Genomic DNA, 17,399 nt, shown 5'->3' with positions numbered 1-17,399 from the left:
AAATTGAAATAGTCTCTAAAAAAAACTGTCAAAATACGGCTTGGTTAGTCTTATAAATCGATATATTTGGGTATTCTATTAGTAAATTATTATTATTATAAATTTTTTTTAATAGGCCGTTTGTCCAACGTTGGAGATTAATGTCAATCTGGCGTTGGATTCTGACATCAACCTGATTTTCATTTTCAACGTTGGGTTTGGTCTTCTAAATTGTTCTTGTTTTGGAGCACAAAAGCTTATAGATTACAGTAAGGCTAACATATTCATTCTAAAAGCCAAAAAAAAATTACAATAGGGCACTATTTGAGGGAACAGCCATTTGGGTGTCCGAAACCATTGAGGACGTTATTGAGTGCACTTATTCAATCTCACAATCAACCCCACTACTGGAACTGTGTTCTAGAAATACATTTTATATTGACATGAGGGTAGGTAGGCAGGCATAGATTCAGAGGCATAAGGTAGCCTACTATAAGTAGGCTATTACACACAAATGCAACAATAAGAAAACAATGCATTGACATTTAATTTTTACTTTTGATACTTATACTTTTAAAAACAAGTAGGCTACTTCTGTAGGCAATACTTTTACTTAAGTAAAAATCGGTCTTTACAACTTTTAACAGAGTTTGCCCAGTATCTGTACTTTCACTCAAGTAAGGAAATTGTGTACTTTGTCCACCTTTGATTATTAACAACATTTGCCAGAAAAGTAACATAATAGATTCCAGTGATTAGTATTTTTTAACGGTTTCCACGAGGTTTGCATACAACCTGTCAAAAGTTTGTTTTTGAAGTCTCTTATACTCACCAAACGCTGCATTTATATATATATATATATATATATATAAAAATTATACAGTAAAAAACAGTAGGCTAATATTTATTAATAATATAAATAAATAAATAAATAAATAAATAAATAAATAAATAAATAAATACTGTTTTCTATTTGAGTTTATCTTAAAATGTAATTTCTTCCTGTGATGACAAAGCTGAATTTTCAGCATCATTACTCCAGTCTTCAGTGTCACATGATCCTTCAGAAATCATTCTAATATACTGATTTGGTGCTCAAGAAACATGTATTATTATTATCAATGTTGAAAACAGTTGTGCTGCTTAAAAGTTTGTGACATTTTTTCAGGATTCTTTGATGAATAAAAAAAGTTCAATTAACAGCATTTATTTGCATTTATCTAATTTAATTATTTAATTGAATTCATATTAAATATATTTTCTCCCTCTCTCTCTCTCTCTCTCTCTCTCTCTCTCTCTCTCTCTCTCTCTCTCTCTTTTAAATCTTACCACAAATGTTTGAATGGTATCATTGTTTCCACAAAAATGTTTTCAACATTGATGATGATAATAGTGACAATAATAATAACAAGAAATGTTTCTTGAGCAGTAAATCATCATATTAGAATGATTTTTGAAGGATCATGTGACTGAAGACTGGAGTAATGATGCTGAAAATTCAGCTTTGCCATCACAGGAATAAATTACATTTAAAAAAATATTAAAATAGAAAACAATTATTCTAAATTTAAATAATATTTCACAATATTACTGTTTTTAATTGTATTTATGATTAGGTTAAATAAATGCAGCCTGGCATAGCCACAAATTAGCATAAGAAACTCATTTAAAAAAAAACATTTAAAAAAGTCATGTTTCCAAACTTTTGACAGGTTCTGTACAGTTATTAGTCAAATGTAAAATATATAAATAAATAAAATAGGTTCGCAAAGAGCCAACTTCTTTTCATTTAGGCTATATGGTATTTCCCCCCCAAAAAAGTAGGCATAAAAAAAAAATATACAAAACACATCTAATCGTAATCGAAATCTATTCTAAATCCTTTAAAAAATAATCTTGAGTAATTACAATTATATAACAAATACAAAATGAGTTTATTTTTCCAGTCCACACAATTCACAGGTATTTCAAATGTTCCTTTGTTAAACATATTCCTTTAAATTGGTTTCGCATTTTTGAAATAAAGAATGACCTTTCCAGATAGCCAACAAATGTAATTAAACAGCTTCGAGCAGTTATTTGGCTTAATATTGCATTTATTTTCTGCCCAACATTAAAAAAAAATGATAAATCAAATCCTGGCGGTGATACGCTAGGGGGCGTGTTTCCAACGCAGCGGGCGTCGATGAGCTCACGGAAGGGACCAAAGTTTTTTGCTGACAAACATGACGTCAGCTGGCGGAGCCCGTCAATGCGGTAGTGACAGCGGAGGAACGCACTGACTGGAAAAGCACAAGCCTGACACTAAAACTAAGCTTGAATCCTGGGCTGAAGGCGATCGGAAGAGAGCCCGAGGCCGCAGAAGAACAGCATGGGGAACGCGGAGAGCGGCTGTGGCGCGGGGAGCGGCGATGAGGAGGACGTAGAAACGGAGAGTCCCGTGTTCGCCGAGGGCAGCCCGGCCTCTGCGGCCACAGGCACCAGGGCCGGCAACGAAGGTGGTGGTGGTGGTGGTAATGGTGGAGGGGGAGCAGCAGCAGCAGCAGCAGCGGCAGGCTCCGGCCAGGGGAAAAGCGTAAGAAGTGCGGCGAACCCTCCGGCACCGATCTACGGACTTCCCACCCCTGAAGCTCTGCTGGAACAGGTGAAGCTGCGAGAAGCAGCGGCCCGTATGAGCGACTCATGGGTCGCCATTTCGGAGTCGGTGCTGGCTCGCAACGAGAGCGCTCTGGTGCGCTGGCTGGAGGAGCGTCTGAGCCGCGGAGAGGAGTCGGTGACCCTGGAGCAGTTCTGCGAGATGCTGGAGACCAGAGACGCCACCAGGGAGGAGTGCGAGGAGGTGAGGAGACATGCCACTCAGACGAGCAATGTGTCTAGTAGCCCTGGTTAACTAAATACGGAAAAAGTATAGAAGTAATATTTCACTGTGACTAACTCAAAGTTGTGTAATTGACCCCACAGCTCTACTAATCTGGGAGTGGTTATATTGTGTAATCTCTATCTTTGTATCACACGTTTGATAAAGGCTGTTTATTGGCTGTCTCCACCTAGTTTACTTCCAATCTTTAAGGTATTATAGGATTGGCATTGTTAGATTTACTTTTTTTTGATTGGCAGCTACAGGTTTTGATTAGATTGGCCAATTCATGTTGACCGCTGAGGAGTCAGACCCATCTAGTGCCAGGTCTTGCTGTACTGTACTTTCTTGACAATAAATATATTATAATAAATGCTTTAGCAACTGAAATTTCACAAATCTAACTTTTAAAACGTATTTCTACATTTGACTTCTGACTATTGGCTGCCAATTTGTATAAGTAAAATATATATTTTTAAATTCACGCATACACACACACACACACACACACACACACACACACGTATACAATATGTGTGGGATAGGCTAAACCATAGAAGTTTATGGAGTTGTGGACTAGTGGGTGTCCATAATCACAGGGCCTGGGAAAATGTCCCCAAAGGCAACCCTGATTAAATTTAAAGCTTATCCGGAGCATATGATATTGAATAAATGTGTTATTCTTCTGGGATTGGCTCACAACATCACCATTGGTTATACTGATGGCTAGTGTTTATACATTGTTTATACAATTTACAGTATGGTACTACTACTTTTATATGTACCTTGGTGCTGAGTGATTATTTTATTCATGTACTATGGTATTTATTTACATGGTGTTCTAAGACATATCCAAAACATGGTTGAACTATGGTACTTTTTGTGCCTTTCCTGATTTAACCATGACTCTCTTTCATTTGCTTTACAAATGATTTGCATGCTGGCTCGAGTGTGTTTATGTTGGTGAAATAGACAGCTGGTTTGAGAGAGCTAGAGAGACTAGCAGCAGCATGACTTTTTTTTCTTTGTCTTCACCTTTGTGTCCTGATATTTGTGTAGTAGAATATACAGACAGAAAAATCACCTCTTCATTTTGTGCACTTTAGGCCTTTGGTCAGTTTGATGCTGAGGGTGACGGGATTATTGATGTGGAGAACATGCTCATGGCACTGAAGAACTCCAATGGAGCCAATCTTAAGGGAGAACTCAGTCATGTGATCAGGCAACTTCAGGCGTGCTCTTTGACACCAGGTGTGGAAGCAGGCATATTTATTTGAATGCTATGGCGACAGGAGCACAGATGTCCATAGTTGACCATTCCGGGTGATTATGCAAATGACTGTCAGTGTTTGACCCAGATGTGTTCCTCTTTTACCCTTCATGCTTATTCAGGATTTGTGGATATCTTCTCCAAGTCCAAGGACCGCCTCAAAGCGCATGCCTCCAAAATTCTAAAATTCTTGCACCGGAATCGCATCCCCAGCAGTGCCATCCCATTCCCTGTGCTGGAAGGCTACAACAGCATCTGCACCATGAGGTCATCTGTACTGCAAGACTTCCTGGAATACCTGCTGCAGAAGGAGAAAGGTGAATGGCAAATGGGGGGTGGGCTATAGGCCAATTCACAGATGCAATGAAATCTTTTTTAAAGATTCTTTGAATACAAAATTATTCAACAAAAGCCAATAGGAATTTCCATTGGTTTGTGGATTATTGCAGAAAATAAGCTCTGTGACCAACAATGGTTTAATATTCTTGCACATTTTGTTCATCAAGATAATCTTCACAAATGAGTGAACTAGGGATGCTAACAATTAATCGACAATCGATTAATTGTCGATTATAATTTAAACGATAAAACTTATCGATCGTCAATTAAGCAAGGCAATGCGCACGCACGCTCAACCGCGAAACAGGAGTTTCACAACCGGAGTTACACACTAGCACGTAGCTTAGTTCAAGTTAGCTTGTGCATTCGTGTAATTTTGTGCAGATATAATTTGTAATATCATGTTTATTTCGTATACAGTATATCTGATTAATCTCATATAGGATGTGTTTTGTTGAGTTAAATAACCCGCTATCAATGCTCTTCAGTTTCCCTGTGTTCATTTAGCGCTTCAGCTTTAGCATGCGCAGCTCAAACAGCAGTGCACGACTAATATGATTGGGACTGTCATGTTACATAACATTTTAATGAGAACACTATTTGAATAAATTATTTGGGTTTAGTTGCCGTGTTAACATGAGTTACACATTCTGAATAGCACGCATCTGAGGCGGCGTTGGTGACACGTTGTTATATTTGATTATTAAATAATCAAATTAAATGATCAATCACATTGACTCATTTTATAATCTTACTAGCCCTTAATTTAGACTAAAACCCTTCTCATTCATTTGGCGAGGAACATGGCGTTTTGAGCAGGATTTGCAGACCCTGTCATGCGGTTGGCTATATGCCACTGCAGTAGATGCATATTGCAGTATTAAGGCTAACAATTAATCAATTCATGGATTGTTAATTTAAACAACGATCGATCATGGGAATTTGTGTAAATTGACATCCGTAGAGTGAACACAACATTTATGAAGTTTAAAGCCTATAGGTTCACCAGAAGTTATAATAACAAACTACTATGACTTCAACATCACCACCACTAAGCTTCTGACAACTCTTTCAGTTTAAATCATTATTTAAAATGTACTAGTTGGAAAGGTAGAATAGTTTGCAAGAGCACGAGTATAAACAACGAAACTGTAAAAATGAATTAATCTGTAGATGAGATTTTCTGTTCGGCGTGATGTTTAAAGATGAAGTATGTAGTTTCTGCGACACAAGTGGCAATTACAAAAATTAAAACATATTTTCAGCGTCAAAAGTAGCAAGTTATTTTGCAATGCCCCTTTTGCTTTGAAGGTCTAAATGTAATACATTTTGGCTTGCACTTTTGTACCCAAAGCTTAAAGTCTTTTCCCATGTAAAACATCAGCCATGGATCCCACACCGGCTAAACACCCTCTGGCTCAGCCTGCTACAGTAGCCACGCCCCAAACTCATGCTATTGGTTGAGCTGGAAAGAGATTGACAGATCTGAGCAGATCACTCTCAATGTTTACACTTTTGGGGGAGATAAACCATCAATGGCATACTAATAGTAGTCAATGAACAATAAACTGGGTTAAGAGAATGTATTGTCACAAAAATAATCGTATAATAATCTCGTCAAATAATCTCGTCAAGACGTAAAAATCTTTTTTTCTCAAATCAGGTATTACTGATTTTATGTTGAAGAATAAAACATGTAAATACTGTATGTGTTAACCACAGTCCTTATTTCAGTCATTTAACCAAAAACCCATTGACTTGAAAATGGAACCACAAGGGCAAATATGCTAAACTCATTTGCAGGTTTTAGGACTCATTACTGCTGCATTCTGTTGAAAACAAAACATGAATTTAACAATTTTCATTTTGTGCTGCTAGTGGTGAAATTTACTGTGGATAAAATATGAGAACATTTTCTTCCATCTCCTCCTTTGGCCTTCATCTTCATATTCTGATGAATCTCCTTTCAGATCTGGACATCCAGTGCAGAGCGGAGCTCAATCATGACCCAGATATGGATAAGTTCAAAGTGGTCACCCAGTGCTACAGCTTCATCGAGGCCTCGTCCAATAGTGCAGATATCAACAAGCTGACCAACGGTGAGACGGTGTCTTTCTGGCAGTCGGACGGCAGCGCTCGCTCACACTGGATAAGGCAAGCTGCTTATTTCATTGGTGCATCTACATGCAGTTAAAATAATGTCACAAATTCCGTTATCTTTGCTAAATATCTAGTTAGATGTGACCACTTCCTTTGACTCATCTCTTTCACAGGTTAAAAATGAAGCCAGACATAGTTTTGAGACGGTTGGCCATTGCGGTTGCGTCTAATGACCACAGCTACATGCCACAGCTTGTGTCGGTAGCTGTAGGGAAGAGCCGGCGTTCCATGCAGGAGATCAGGGATGTGAGGATCCCCAGTAACGTCACGGGATATGTACCACTGCTAGAAAATGCCAACATCAGCTATCCCTGTGAGCACACGCTTGAATAGCACAGTGTTTTGTTTGAAATTTAAAGTGGGACACTATTGTTCAAATGTTTGGGGTTTTTGAAAAAAGTCTCTTATGCTCACAAAGGCTGCATTCATTTGATTAAAAAAAATGTAATATTGTGAAATAGTATTACAATTTACTCCGGTCTTCGGTGTCACATGATCCTTCAGAAATCATTTAGATATGCTGATTTGGTGAAATCAAGAAACATTTCTTATTGTTATCAATGTTGAGAACTTTGATGATCTTTGTAGAAACGGTAATGCAGTTTTTCAGGATTCTTTAATGAATAGAAAGTTCAAAAGAACAGCATTTATTTGAAATATAAATCTTTTGTAACATTATAAATGTCACTTTTGATCAATTTAATGCATTCTTTTTCTTTCAAAAAAATCTTACTGACCCCAAGCTTTTGCACACTAGTGTGTATGTATTTTGAATTTGCATATTGTGAGTGGAATGTAAAGAGTGACTGTATTTGTGTGTATTTCAAGTAAATACTATAATTCTATCCACATGAATATTAGAAGTCAGAACTCCCTTGCAAACTTACACAGATCTTCCTTTTGTCTCTCAGATATTCAGATTAACATTAAGCGCTGCCTTAGCGATGGCTGTGACACGCGTATTCATGGTCTGAAGACAATGGGCTACCAGATCACCAAGAGCAAAGAGGTTTCAGTATCTGACGCCTCGGCTATATGGTATCTGTCTCTCCTCACGTCTCTGGTCACCGCTTCCATGGAAACCAACCCTGTGCTTGCGCAGACAGTCCTACAGAGCACACAGTGAGTAAAAAAAAAATTACTATTGAATTTTGCTTCCCACGAAAGTTCAGTAGTGATAGCACTATACAATTTACATTGCTTAGTGAATCATTTTTTTGATTTACATACCCTGGTTTCACAGACAAGGATTAAGCCTATACTAAAATGTATGTTTGAGCTGTTTTAACTGAAAACAACTTGCACTATATGTCAGTGCCACTGTTTTGTCTCAAGATGCACACCAGTAATGTTTATGAGGCATATTTATGAAAGTTACTTAAATGTTCTAATTGAACTAAGGCCTAATCCTGGCTTAATCTGAACCCAGTCTGTGAAACCAGGCCATAGTGTCCTAGATGGGAGCTTAATGTTTCGTCCTCTACTTTGCCTAATGCATTTTAATTTTAAAATTGACAATCATAATTTTGGAGACATTTACACTACCGTAACCATTCAAAGGTTTCTCTTTTGAAAAAACGATATACTTTTATTCAGCAATGTTGCATTAATTTGATCAAAAGTGACAGTAAAGACATTTATAATGTTACAAAAAAAAAATCTATTTCAAATAAAATGCTGTTATTTTACAATTTATATTCATCAGAGAATCTTTAAAAAATATATCATGGTATCTGTGAAAATATTAAGAAGCACAACCATTTTATAACATCATAAACATTGATATTAACATTGAAGAGATGTTTCTTGATGTTTTTTAATTGATTAAATAAATGCAGCCTTGTTAAGTATAAGAGGCTTTCAATAACATACAATTATTTTTACTCACCCCAAGCTTTTGAATGGTAGTAAGGTTTTGTTCTGATAAATCCCATCATTTGTTCAGAACAATTAATTTCACTGTGTTTTTTTACACTTTTTGTTCTCCAGGAAAGCCTTACAGCACATGCCACCCCTGTCCTTAACACCGTCTTCAACGGAGTTCCCCAAATTCTTCTCTGCGAACATTCTGGAAGAGGTGGACAGCTTTTTACTGCGCATAGCAGAGTAAGAATCAAGCTGTACAAACTCGACTCAGCACGTTTAAATGTATTATTAAGAGGTCAAAACAATGCAAAACCCCTTTCGTTTTTTTATACAATACGAATCAGCTCTTTTCTCTCAGTGAATAATTACAGCTGTTTCATCTGAATGTAATTTGACACTGCCATTCTCTGCTGAGAAAGTGCTTTGCTTTTAACCGTCCCACCTCTCTCTAGCTGCTGTGTGTCTCCTGAGGCTGAGCTGACTCTGTTAGCGTTCGCTCTGGCTCGAGGCAGCGTGGCTAAAGTCCTCATCTCTCTGTCTGGTATCTGTGAGCATCTGGACTCAGAATACAGAGCTTCCTCACTGCTGGCCTCTATGGCGTCGGTCCGGTTAAGACTTCTCTACCGCAACGGTAATGGACGTTAGTTCCATAGACAAAGGATTTTTAATACTTTGATCAGATGAACTTCTACATATGATGATCCCCAATCCCCATAACTATTTATGAATGTGCACTGCAAGACATGAGAGAAGAACACTTATTTTTTTCAGGGTTTCATTTATAGTATCATTTATATACTATTATGGTATTTATTCATATTTTAAATTAGCTTTTATTTTTATGTGTTTAGTTTACATTTTAATTTAAGTTTGAGTAATATTATGTGCTTTTGTCATATTTTTTTTTTTTACGGTTTGTTTTTCTATTTAGCTTTTATTTTCATTTTTGTTTTAGTCATTTTAGTACTTCGACTTAAACTTATTATATTGCAGGTGCCACTCCACCACACTTCTAATTTGTATCTAATATTTATAAACATTACTTTTTTCAACTAATATTTATATTTTATTTTATTTTATTTCAGCTTTCTTTCAGTTAATGAAAACCGTTTTTAATAGTTGTGATTTTAGTTCATAACATTAACAATTTTGCTTAAATTGAATTTTTTCATTATTAGTAAAACAAATTTTCTAAAATATATTTTTTTCTCTTAATTTTCCCATGGACCCCCTAGAAGCCCCTTTCAACCCAAGTTGAAAACCACTGCCGTAGAGCAAATACATTTATTTTGTTTGTTTGTTTTCCTGACTTTAGTTCCAAATTGCTTTGCAAAATTTTCATTTGCAGCTCCACATAGCTGTATTATAACTATCTAATATTGATGAGAAGAGATTAGTCATAACTGCACAAAATTTCACTTTCAGCATTGAAAGACACAGCGTTGTAATGCATGTAAACCTGTGTGTGTGTGTCTGTGTGTATGTGTGTGTGTAGGTAAACCCCTCCAGCTCCATCTGCAGGCATGTGATGTGAAGAGTAAAGAAGAGAAGTCTGGCCCCGAAAACATGCTGACGGAGCCCAACTCTGGAGATGGTACGCAAACCATTTATAACATTCCAAATGATCCTGGTTTTAAAATTTGTGTGGAGAAGTGGTCAAGTACTTCACAGATAAATCACCAGAGTACTGGGATGGATAGGGACGTCTTTTGAAACTTTAAAAGCAAACGTTGCCACTAAACTTTCTCTGTGGAGAAAATGAATATGATTTGAGCTGCTCTGTTTTATTCACATCATCTGTTTTGCTTAGAAACAAAGTAAAAGTTGAGACTTTAATGTAGATGTTTCATTTGAAACTGCAGGTTTTCTGACAGAGAATGGAAAGAGGAAAGCCAGTGTGATTCTGTCCACTGAAAACCAGAGCTGCTTCCAGGTCACACAGATCAAGATCAAAGTGAGAGAAGCTTCAGTACACACTTGAACTTTTGTGTTTTATACTACATAAACATGAAATTAGAATATGTTCTGCTTGTATGGTTGTTCAGTTGGAAAGCACAAACTGATTTGATCTGCTCATCCTAGTTTTAAAGCACTGCTGTGTTCTTCCACCTCAGGTGCGTAAAGGAGCCATTGGTGCTAAATGTGGCTTGTTGTTTGCCTACAATGACAGCGAGCCATTTGATGCCGATAAACATTTCAAAAGATTCAAAAAGTATGATAGCTGGGACCACAAAGACTATAAAGAATTTGTCCAAGACAGGTATGTCACATTCTTAGTCTGTAACGTGCTTAGCTGTCGATTTATTTTTTATGGAACTAATTTGCATAACATTGTTGCTCATAAGAGACAGCAAATGCTGATAACGTGAACTTTAAATGGTGCTTGTTTAGGAGTGTGTGTGAGAATGTGTTGTCTTGCCCAGTGCATTTGAGTGTATTTTGGTCTTTGCATGTGTGCACACGGCCAAGATGGCTGTAAATTTAGTGAGAATGTTTTTGTCAGTCAATTGACCTCTCACTGTTATCTGCCTCTGTACCCCCCACACACTGTCACGTTCACACACAAACACATACACTTCAGCACAAGGACACTAGAAACCAGTGAGGAGGAGCCCATTGGCTGGTTTGAGGTGGAGGAGGACTGGAACGACGTGGAGATCAAGCTGCAACAATGCAGAGTGTCAAAAGTATGACTTGCTGCCTGTCTTTCTGTCTTTTACTTATTTTTAACAAATACACCGAAATGGGTACCGCAGTTTGAACATTTTCTTAATTGTGACTTTCTGTTGTTGTTGTTTTTTTTTGTTGTAGTTTTTTTTCTTAAGCAAAAATCATGGTTATGATAAAACCCTTAAAATGGACTGTAAACAATAAAATACAGACTGTTAAAACAGTCTTTTAACTTTGCTATCTTGGCAAAGTAACTCAGTAGCTTTCACACCAAAAGTGCAAAGATATTATAAATACAAGTGAGACAAATGTGCAAAGCAAACTAAACTTGCAGGAATTTCTGTATGTCCAAAACATTGGCCTTTCATCCACCTACTGAGGTACTCCCATCTTAGAATGAATGACTTGGACAACATTAGAGGCTTTGAAATCAACTAATCTTAATGTAAGCTTGCAGTCGATTGTAAGAAAGGTTTAAGCAGACTAAAGATTGGGGTCTGGCATACGTCACGAGAGAGAAGTCTGTTATTTTACTGGAAAACCGAATTATGACATTGATTAAAAATGATGAGGTCAACATTTTTTTTTAAACATGCATGAATGAATCATTCACAATAAGATCAGTAACGTGTTTAGAAATGCCGACTTCTCATTCACGCCTACGATTTCTTTTTCAGTACTTTTTTTCATTCTCTGCAGTGCTTGTCTGTTTTATTCCGATTGGAAGTATATATTTACTGTAAGAATTGAAAGGCGAGTCGAAATGATGTTCTGAATGTCATTATGTCACAAATGATTTGATCTTAATTTTAATTCAAAACATCTTTGAGTGGTTGCTATATGGAAACTCAAAAATCTGAATTTATATGCATAAGACAACACACACTTGATTAACCTAAACTTTCTCTGTCTCTGCCTGTAGTTTCTGATGGTGAAGTTCCTGTGTGCTAGGCAGGACACAGCAGACCGGTTGGGGGTTCAGCAGATGAGTTTCAGTGGTTATTTGTGTCCAGACTCTGAGCGGATAGAGGATGTGGAGGATCTGAGTGCTCAGGCCGAGGGGAGCGTCTCAGGCCTGGTCACGGGTCTCACTCTCATGAAGAAAACCCTTTATTTCATCCAGCAGCTCACCAGAGATATGGTACACCCACCAAATGTCCTCTTGCAAGGGGTCTCACCATGACTTTGACCTGATTTATTTAAACACAACTCACAACTGAAATTCATAATGCATTTTTTTTGTGCATAAATCTTTAAAGAGAGCTGTATAAACCCTGAGCCTATGTTACAGGATGTGTCTCTGTCCAAGCAGAAGTCTCTGCTGGACTTAAGTGACCTCAACCTGCTGCTGTTCTGGGACTTTTACCGCAAACTCAGATCCATGTGAGTAAAGCTGTAATATGAATGTTTGTGTATATTTATGTGCATGGATTATTTTGCAGTATGACATAAAAAAAAAATGGTGCACTATTTCTAGGCCACTAATCAGAAAAGTACATTTGTGACATTGATCATAGCCGCGTTTCCACCGAAATTACCCGGAACAATTTTTCCCAGGAATTTTTTTCCCCCCAGACCTGTTGCTGTCTGCGTTTCCATCGCGGTCTAAAGTACCGTGTACATTATATTATATTAGGCAAATCAGTTTGGTGACATAGGGCGGCACACTCCTTTCCAGTTCCCGCTGGATTTCATCCTCTGAATTTAAGCTTTGAAATAAAATCCTGCGTTGAGTCAACCAATTAAAATGCTGCGTGAACTCAACCAATCAGCATGTTCAGCGCCCAAGTCCCACCGCTTAAAGTTCCTGAACTTTGAAAAAGTACTTTTCCTGAATTTTTACCCGGAACTTCATTTAGACCCTGGTTCCTGCGGTCGATACACACCGAGTACCACCCCAAAGTTCCTAGTTCCTGGGGAAAGTTCCTGCGGTGCAAACGCGGCTCATGTGACTCTTTCTACAGATGTTTACACAAGTCCACTTGACATTCAATTTCAACAGTCTACTTCATGTAAAATTATTTTAAACATCTTTTAAAATGACCTAATGAAGGCAAAAATAGAATGCAAATTATAAACCTTTTTTTTAATAATACAGACTAGCCACAAGGCATTGAGATGAGAGTAATGTGGCCTTGACTATTGTAAAATTTCAAATGTAATTTATTCCTGTGATGGCATAGCTAAATCTTCAGCGTGATCCTTGAGAAATCATTCTGATATGTTGATTTGGTGCTCAAGAAACATTTCTTATTATACTCAATGTTGAAAACAGCTGTAGTGCTTAATATTTTTGAGGACTAAAAGGAATGTGCATGGATCATTTATGGACAAACTTGTGTTTTTCATGATGTTTTCGCTTTTAGGAAATGAGCTGACTGATCAGTTTTTGTCTGTGTTAATGTGTTTCTCTGTTGTGTGTGTGTCTGTACACTCAGTGAGGGAGAAGAGGCTGTAAAGACACGAGTTCTCCTGCTTCAGCTGCTCCAGAACTGTTTCCCAATGCTGCCTAGCCTGACAGAGTCCCAGCCGACAGACGTCTCAGCATCAGCATCAGCATCAGCATCAGCCAGCGCAGATGTGGACCCTGCAGAAGCTGTCGGAGAGCTCTACAGTCACTTGTGTCAAGGTGAGACTCACATACTGCTCTGTATGACTCAATGGCTCAAGAAACATTTCCTGTTAATTGTCAGTGTTGAAAACTGCTTAATATTTTTGTGGAAATCATGAGAATTCTTTTCAAGATTCTTTGATGAATCGAAAGATCTGAAGAACAGCATTTATTTGAAATAATTGAAATCTTCTGTAACATTATAAAAGTCTTTACAGTCACTTTTGATCAAATGAATGCATCCTTGCTGGATAAAAGTATTAATAGAACAAAGAAAACTTACTAACACTACTTTTTAACAGGTAGTATATTATCAACTTTCCAAATAATATCAGTTAAAATTGATAGCTGAAAACTAAGGAGTTACGTCTTTAAAACATTTGCGTAAAAGCCATGTAGTGTTGCCATTGTGTTTTGATTGGCGGTTAAGAGAGTAACCCATAGTTTTTGCGCTATGCAGTGGTGGATGGGCCTGAAGGAGAGACTGCAGTGGATAAAGCTCTGAGGAAAGAAGCTGTGAAAGCCATTCTCAATGGAGCCGCCATCTTCTACCCTGACAAACAGAGCCGGAGGGACAAACTCTTCCTCTTGATGGTAAGACTGCAAGAGTGTACTTGCCTTGGCTGAATATTGTTACTGAATTGCTTTTATATGGACAATCTTCTTTTTTTTTTTGCTGCTTTTCTCAGCAAAACATAACTGAGGAAAATCAACCGGAGTCTGTAAAACTGACATTCGAGTCTCTCTGCAGTTATTTCAGGTATGAAACACCTCCCTTTAAACTTGTACTCCCAGTCCTGTCCTGTAAACTGTATAACTTAATTTCCTGCTCACACATATGTTCGCAGTGATCATGACCCGAAAGGTCTCCTTATGCTGCCCCCTAAAGGAGCCCCTTCTGACTTTGACATCTCACCTATCCTGACCGTCATGGACACACTTCTCATTGTGGCCACTAGAGAGGCATGTTGACAGCTGCCAACCTCGTCTATTCACCTCTGCTCACATAAAATCTCCTGCAAATAGCTGACACGTGTTTAGATGTTTACATTGTGCATTAACGTCTGTTAGCTGACACCTCGCATTGTAATGCATTGTATTACAGCTCGCTAATAGGTTTCCCTTGTCTAGTAGCTTTGTAAAGAGTAATGTGATGTTTATCCATGTAAGAATGTCCCTCTCTTTTTTTTCAGTGTGAGGTGTTGATGTTGGACTTCAAAGGAGGGTCCATTTGGAGGGTCCTGCTGTCTCTGTTCTGGGCTCTACAGGGAAGCCTGCTGTCCTGGTGTTTCCTGCAGCTTAAAGGAGGAACGGCCACCTCTGCTGATCTGGCCAGGGAAATTCTGCTTAAATGTTAGTGTGATTTTCTTGGTTCTCCAGTCTGCTCGCCAAGAGCCCTTCAAAATACAGTGGGTTCCAGAAGTCTGAGACCACTGGTGGAAATGCTTCTATTGTACTAAAATATTAATATTTTAATGCCTTTTTCATTACACGTTGTATTATCAGCATAACAATTGAAAAGTTCGATCATGAGAACATTTCAAGGAGCCAAAATCTTGAGATTTCGTTTTGAATTTTAGATTTTTATTCTTGGATTTTCAGAGATCACTTTTGATCCCACAGTCTGTACTCCAAAGAGTTTTGCCATCTCTATAATGATGTAGTCAACCCTATTCGGAAACTGAAGCTTAAGTCGCCATTTGCTAGTATTTTTTTATATTACTCATTAGTAGACTTTTTACATGGAATGCAAGAACAATGCAACTGAAAGAAATTTGACATAAATATAATATAAAATATACATTTTAAACACTATTAAATCAAGTAAACAGTCTGTAATAAAATAAGAACAAATAATCAACAAGCAATAGCACAAATATACAACAGAACAAAGATGCAAATTAAATAAACAGTGTTTTTCAGGTAGATCTAACAGTAGTTAGATACAGATTAGGTAGATTATGTACAGAAGTTGAATAAAGTAATCAAATGTAAAATAACACTGCATATTCTTCACTGTATAAATTAAATATAGATGAATCCTTATTAAAGATTCCCTGATATGATTGCAAAGCGCTTTGGGTGTACAGTAGTACATATGAAAGTGCTATATAAATGCCTCATTCAAAAAAAATGCCTCATTCATTCATTCATTCAAAGTTATAAAAGTTATTCAGTCAAGATCGAGTGTTTTTTTTGCAGTAAGATTTTATTCATTAAGGACACCTTCAATTCATCAAAAGATACATTAAAGACATTTATAATGTCTTATTAAATACATTTATAAATATATATTTTTTAAACTTTCTATTCATCAAACAATTCTGAAAAAACAATATTACAATTTCCACAAAAATATTGAGCAGCACATCATTGTTAATAATGAGAACTCATTGTTAGAATGATTTCTGAAGGATCATTTGACACTGAAGGCTGGCATAATGCCTGATAAATTCAGCTTTGCCATCGCAGGAATAAATTACATCTTAAATATATTAAAATTAAATGATATTAAAACAGTTATTTTTATTTAGTTATTTTATTTTGATCAGATAAATCCAGCCTTTTCTTAAATAAAAATAGTACAGACTTTTGAACAGTTGTGATTTATTTGCAGTGGTCTGTCATAATGTGAATACATCTATGTTGTTTTTCTTAGATGTGGAACAGTTCCTGTCAGGTACCAAAGACATACTGAGTCCTCTTATTAAGCGTTTCTCTGGAGCTGACATCATGGAGAAACTCAGTGGATCTATCCTTGCCATGGCAGCAAGACAGCTGGTAGCACACCTATATATATATATATATATATATATCTTTATTTCATTATTTAGTTATTTATGTTTCTGTATACATGTGTATATATTATGCTTCTGCTTGTATGTATATAAAATTGTGTACTGTGTCCTGTTGTAGACCATCTTCCTGCTGGAGCTGTGCGCTTTGAATATTCCTCACTGTGTGTTGCTCAAAAGATTCTACCCTCTGGCAGACATGCTCAAGAAGCTGTCTAGTGACACAGAGGACATCTTCTCTAAGGTCAGTTCACTGTGTGTCTTAAAGAAATAAATTGAATAAAAAGAAAAATAAATAAAAATAACTGAGTATTTGACTTTTTTCACTTGCCATTTAAAAACCATGAATGATAATTAATAAGAATGTTTATCAGATTTCTTTTTTATCCCTTTGTGTTTGTAGGTAGATATGGAGGGCTGTCAACAGACACAGCAGCCTGTTGTTTTAAGGACGTGGCAAATGGAGTCGCCTCATAACTATGAGAACAGCAGGCATGAGACCACCATCTTTGTCTGTCCTGGTGCCACATCCTTCGAGGTGGAGTTTGATGAACGCTGTGAAACAGAGAAAAGGTGTGAAAGGCTTATGCTACAACTCAACTGCCACCTTCTGGTGATGACAGGAATCAAACACTAATTTTCCTGTTACAGACCCCTTGTGGCTCTTAAGTATGCTTTATATTCAAACTGATTGAGATGTGTTTTTTTAGGTATGACTATCTGGAATTCACTGATGCTAGGGGAGGGAAAGTGCGATATGATATGAAGGTCGGAACGGAGAAATGGCCAAAGGTACAACAACTTTTATTGGAGCAATTTAACTAGGGTTGTCAACTGAATGTGTTAATTGTG

The 17,399-nt window shown here is 37.2% G+C and overlaps 1 protein-coding gene across 4 annotated transcripts in view; it reads left to right on the top strand.

Moving 5' to 3' along the window:
- The first annotated feature begins 2,045 nt into the window (after nucleotides 1-2,045).
- Nucleotides 2,046-17,399, top strand: part of zzef1 (zinc finger, ZZ-type with EF hand domain 1) — a 45,231-nt gene continuing 29,877 nt past the window's right edge. For 2 of the 4 annotated variants that reach the window (XM_084414522.1, XM_084414525.1), the window contains exons 1-23: nucleotides 2,046-2,818; nucleotides 3,943-4,087; nucleotides 4,229-4,423; nucleotides 6,416-6,599; nucleotides 6,719-6,918; nucleotides 7,517-7,727; nucleotides 8,595-8,711; nucleotides 8,924-9,102; nucleotides 9,967-10,065; nucleotides 10,334-10,425; nucleotides 10,586-10,731; nucleotides 11,053-11,158; nucleotides 12,064-12,282; nucleotides 12,433-12,524; nucleotides 13,580-13,770; nucleotides 14,213-14,346; nucleotides 14,442-14,512; nucleotides 14,601-14,715; nucleotides 14,946-15,105; nucleotides 16,412-16,533; nucleotides 16,669-16,791; nucleotides 16,951-17,120; nucleotides 17,258-17,339. In XM_084414522.1, coding sequence (XP_084270648.1) covers nucleotides 2,351-2,818; nucleotides 3,943-4,087; nucleotides 4,229-4,423; nucleotides 6,416-6,599; nucleotides 6,719-6,918; nucleotides 7,517-7,727; nucleotides 8,595-8,711; nucleotides 8,924-9,102; nucleotides 9,967-10,065; nucleotides 10,334-10,425; nucleotides 10,586-10,731; nucleotides 11,053-11,158; nucleotides 12,064-12,282; nucleotides 12,433-12,524; nucleotides 13,580-13,770; nucleotides 14,213-14,346; nucleotides 14,442-14,512; nucleotides 14,601-14,715; nucleotides 14,946-15,105; nucleotides 16,412-16,533; nucleotides 16,669-16,791; nucleotides 16,951-17,120; nucleotides 17,258-17,339 — 3,621 coding nt within the window. In that variant the 5' untranslated portion in view covers nucleotides 2,046-2,350. The remainder of the gene's footprint in view (nucleotides 2,819-3,942; nucleotides 4,088-4,228; nucleotides 4,424-6,415; nucleotides 6,600-6,718; nucleotides 6,919-7,516; nucleotides 7,728-8,594; nucleotides 8,712-8,923; nucleotides 9,103-9,966; nucleotides 10,066-10,333; nucleotides 10,426-10,585; nucleotides 10,732-11,052; nucleotides 11,159-12,063; nucleotides 12,283-12,432; nucleotides 12,525-13,579; nucleotides 13,771-14,212; nucleotides 14,347-14,441; nucleotides 14,513-14,600; nucleotides 14,716-14,945; nucleotides 15,106-16,411; nucleotides 16,534-16,668; nucleotides 16,792-16,950; nucleotides 17,121-17,257; nucleotides 17,340-17,399) is intronic. The other 2 variants (XM_084414523.1, XM_084414524.1) reach the window with 2 other exon arrangements.

The sequence above is a fragment of the Rutilus rutilus genome (assembly GCF_951802725.1).
Source record: "Rutilus rutilus genome assembly, chromosome: 7".
Lineage (NCBI taxonomy): Eukaryota > Metazoa > Chordata > Actinopteri > Cypriniformes > Leuciscidae > Rutilus > Rutilus rutilus.
Note: the sequence above shows the minus strand (reverse complement) of the source record. Positions and strands in the feature narration are given on the sequence as shown.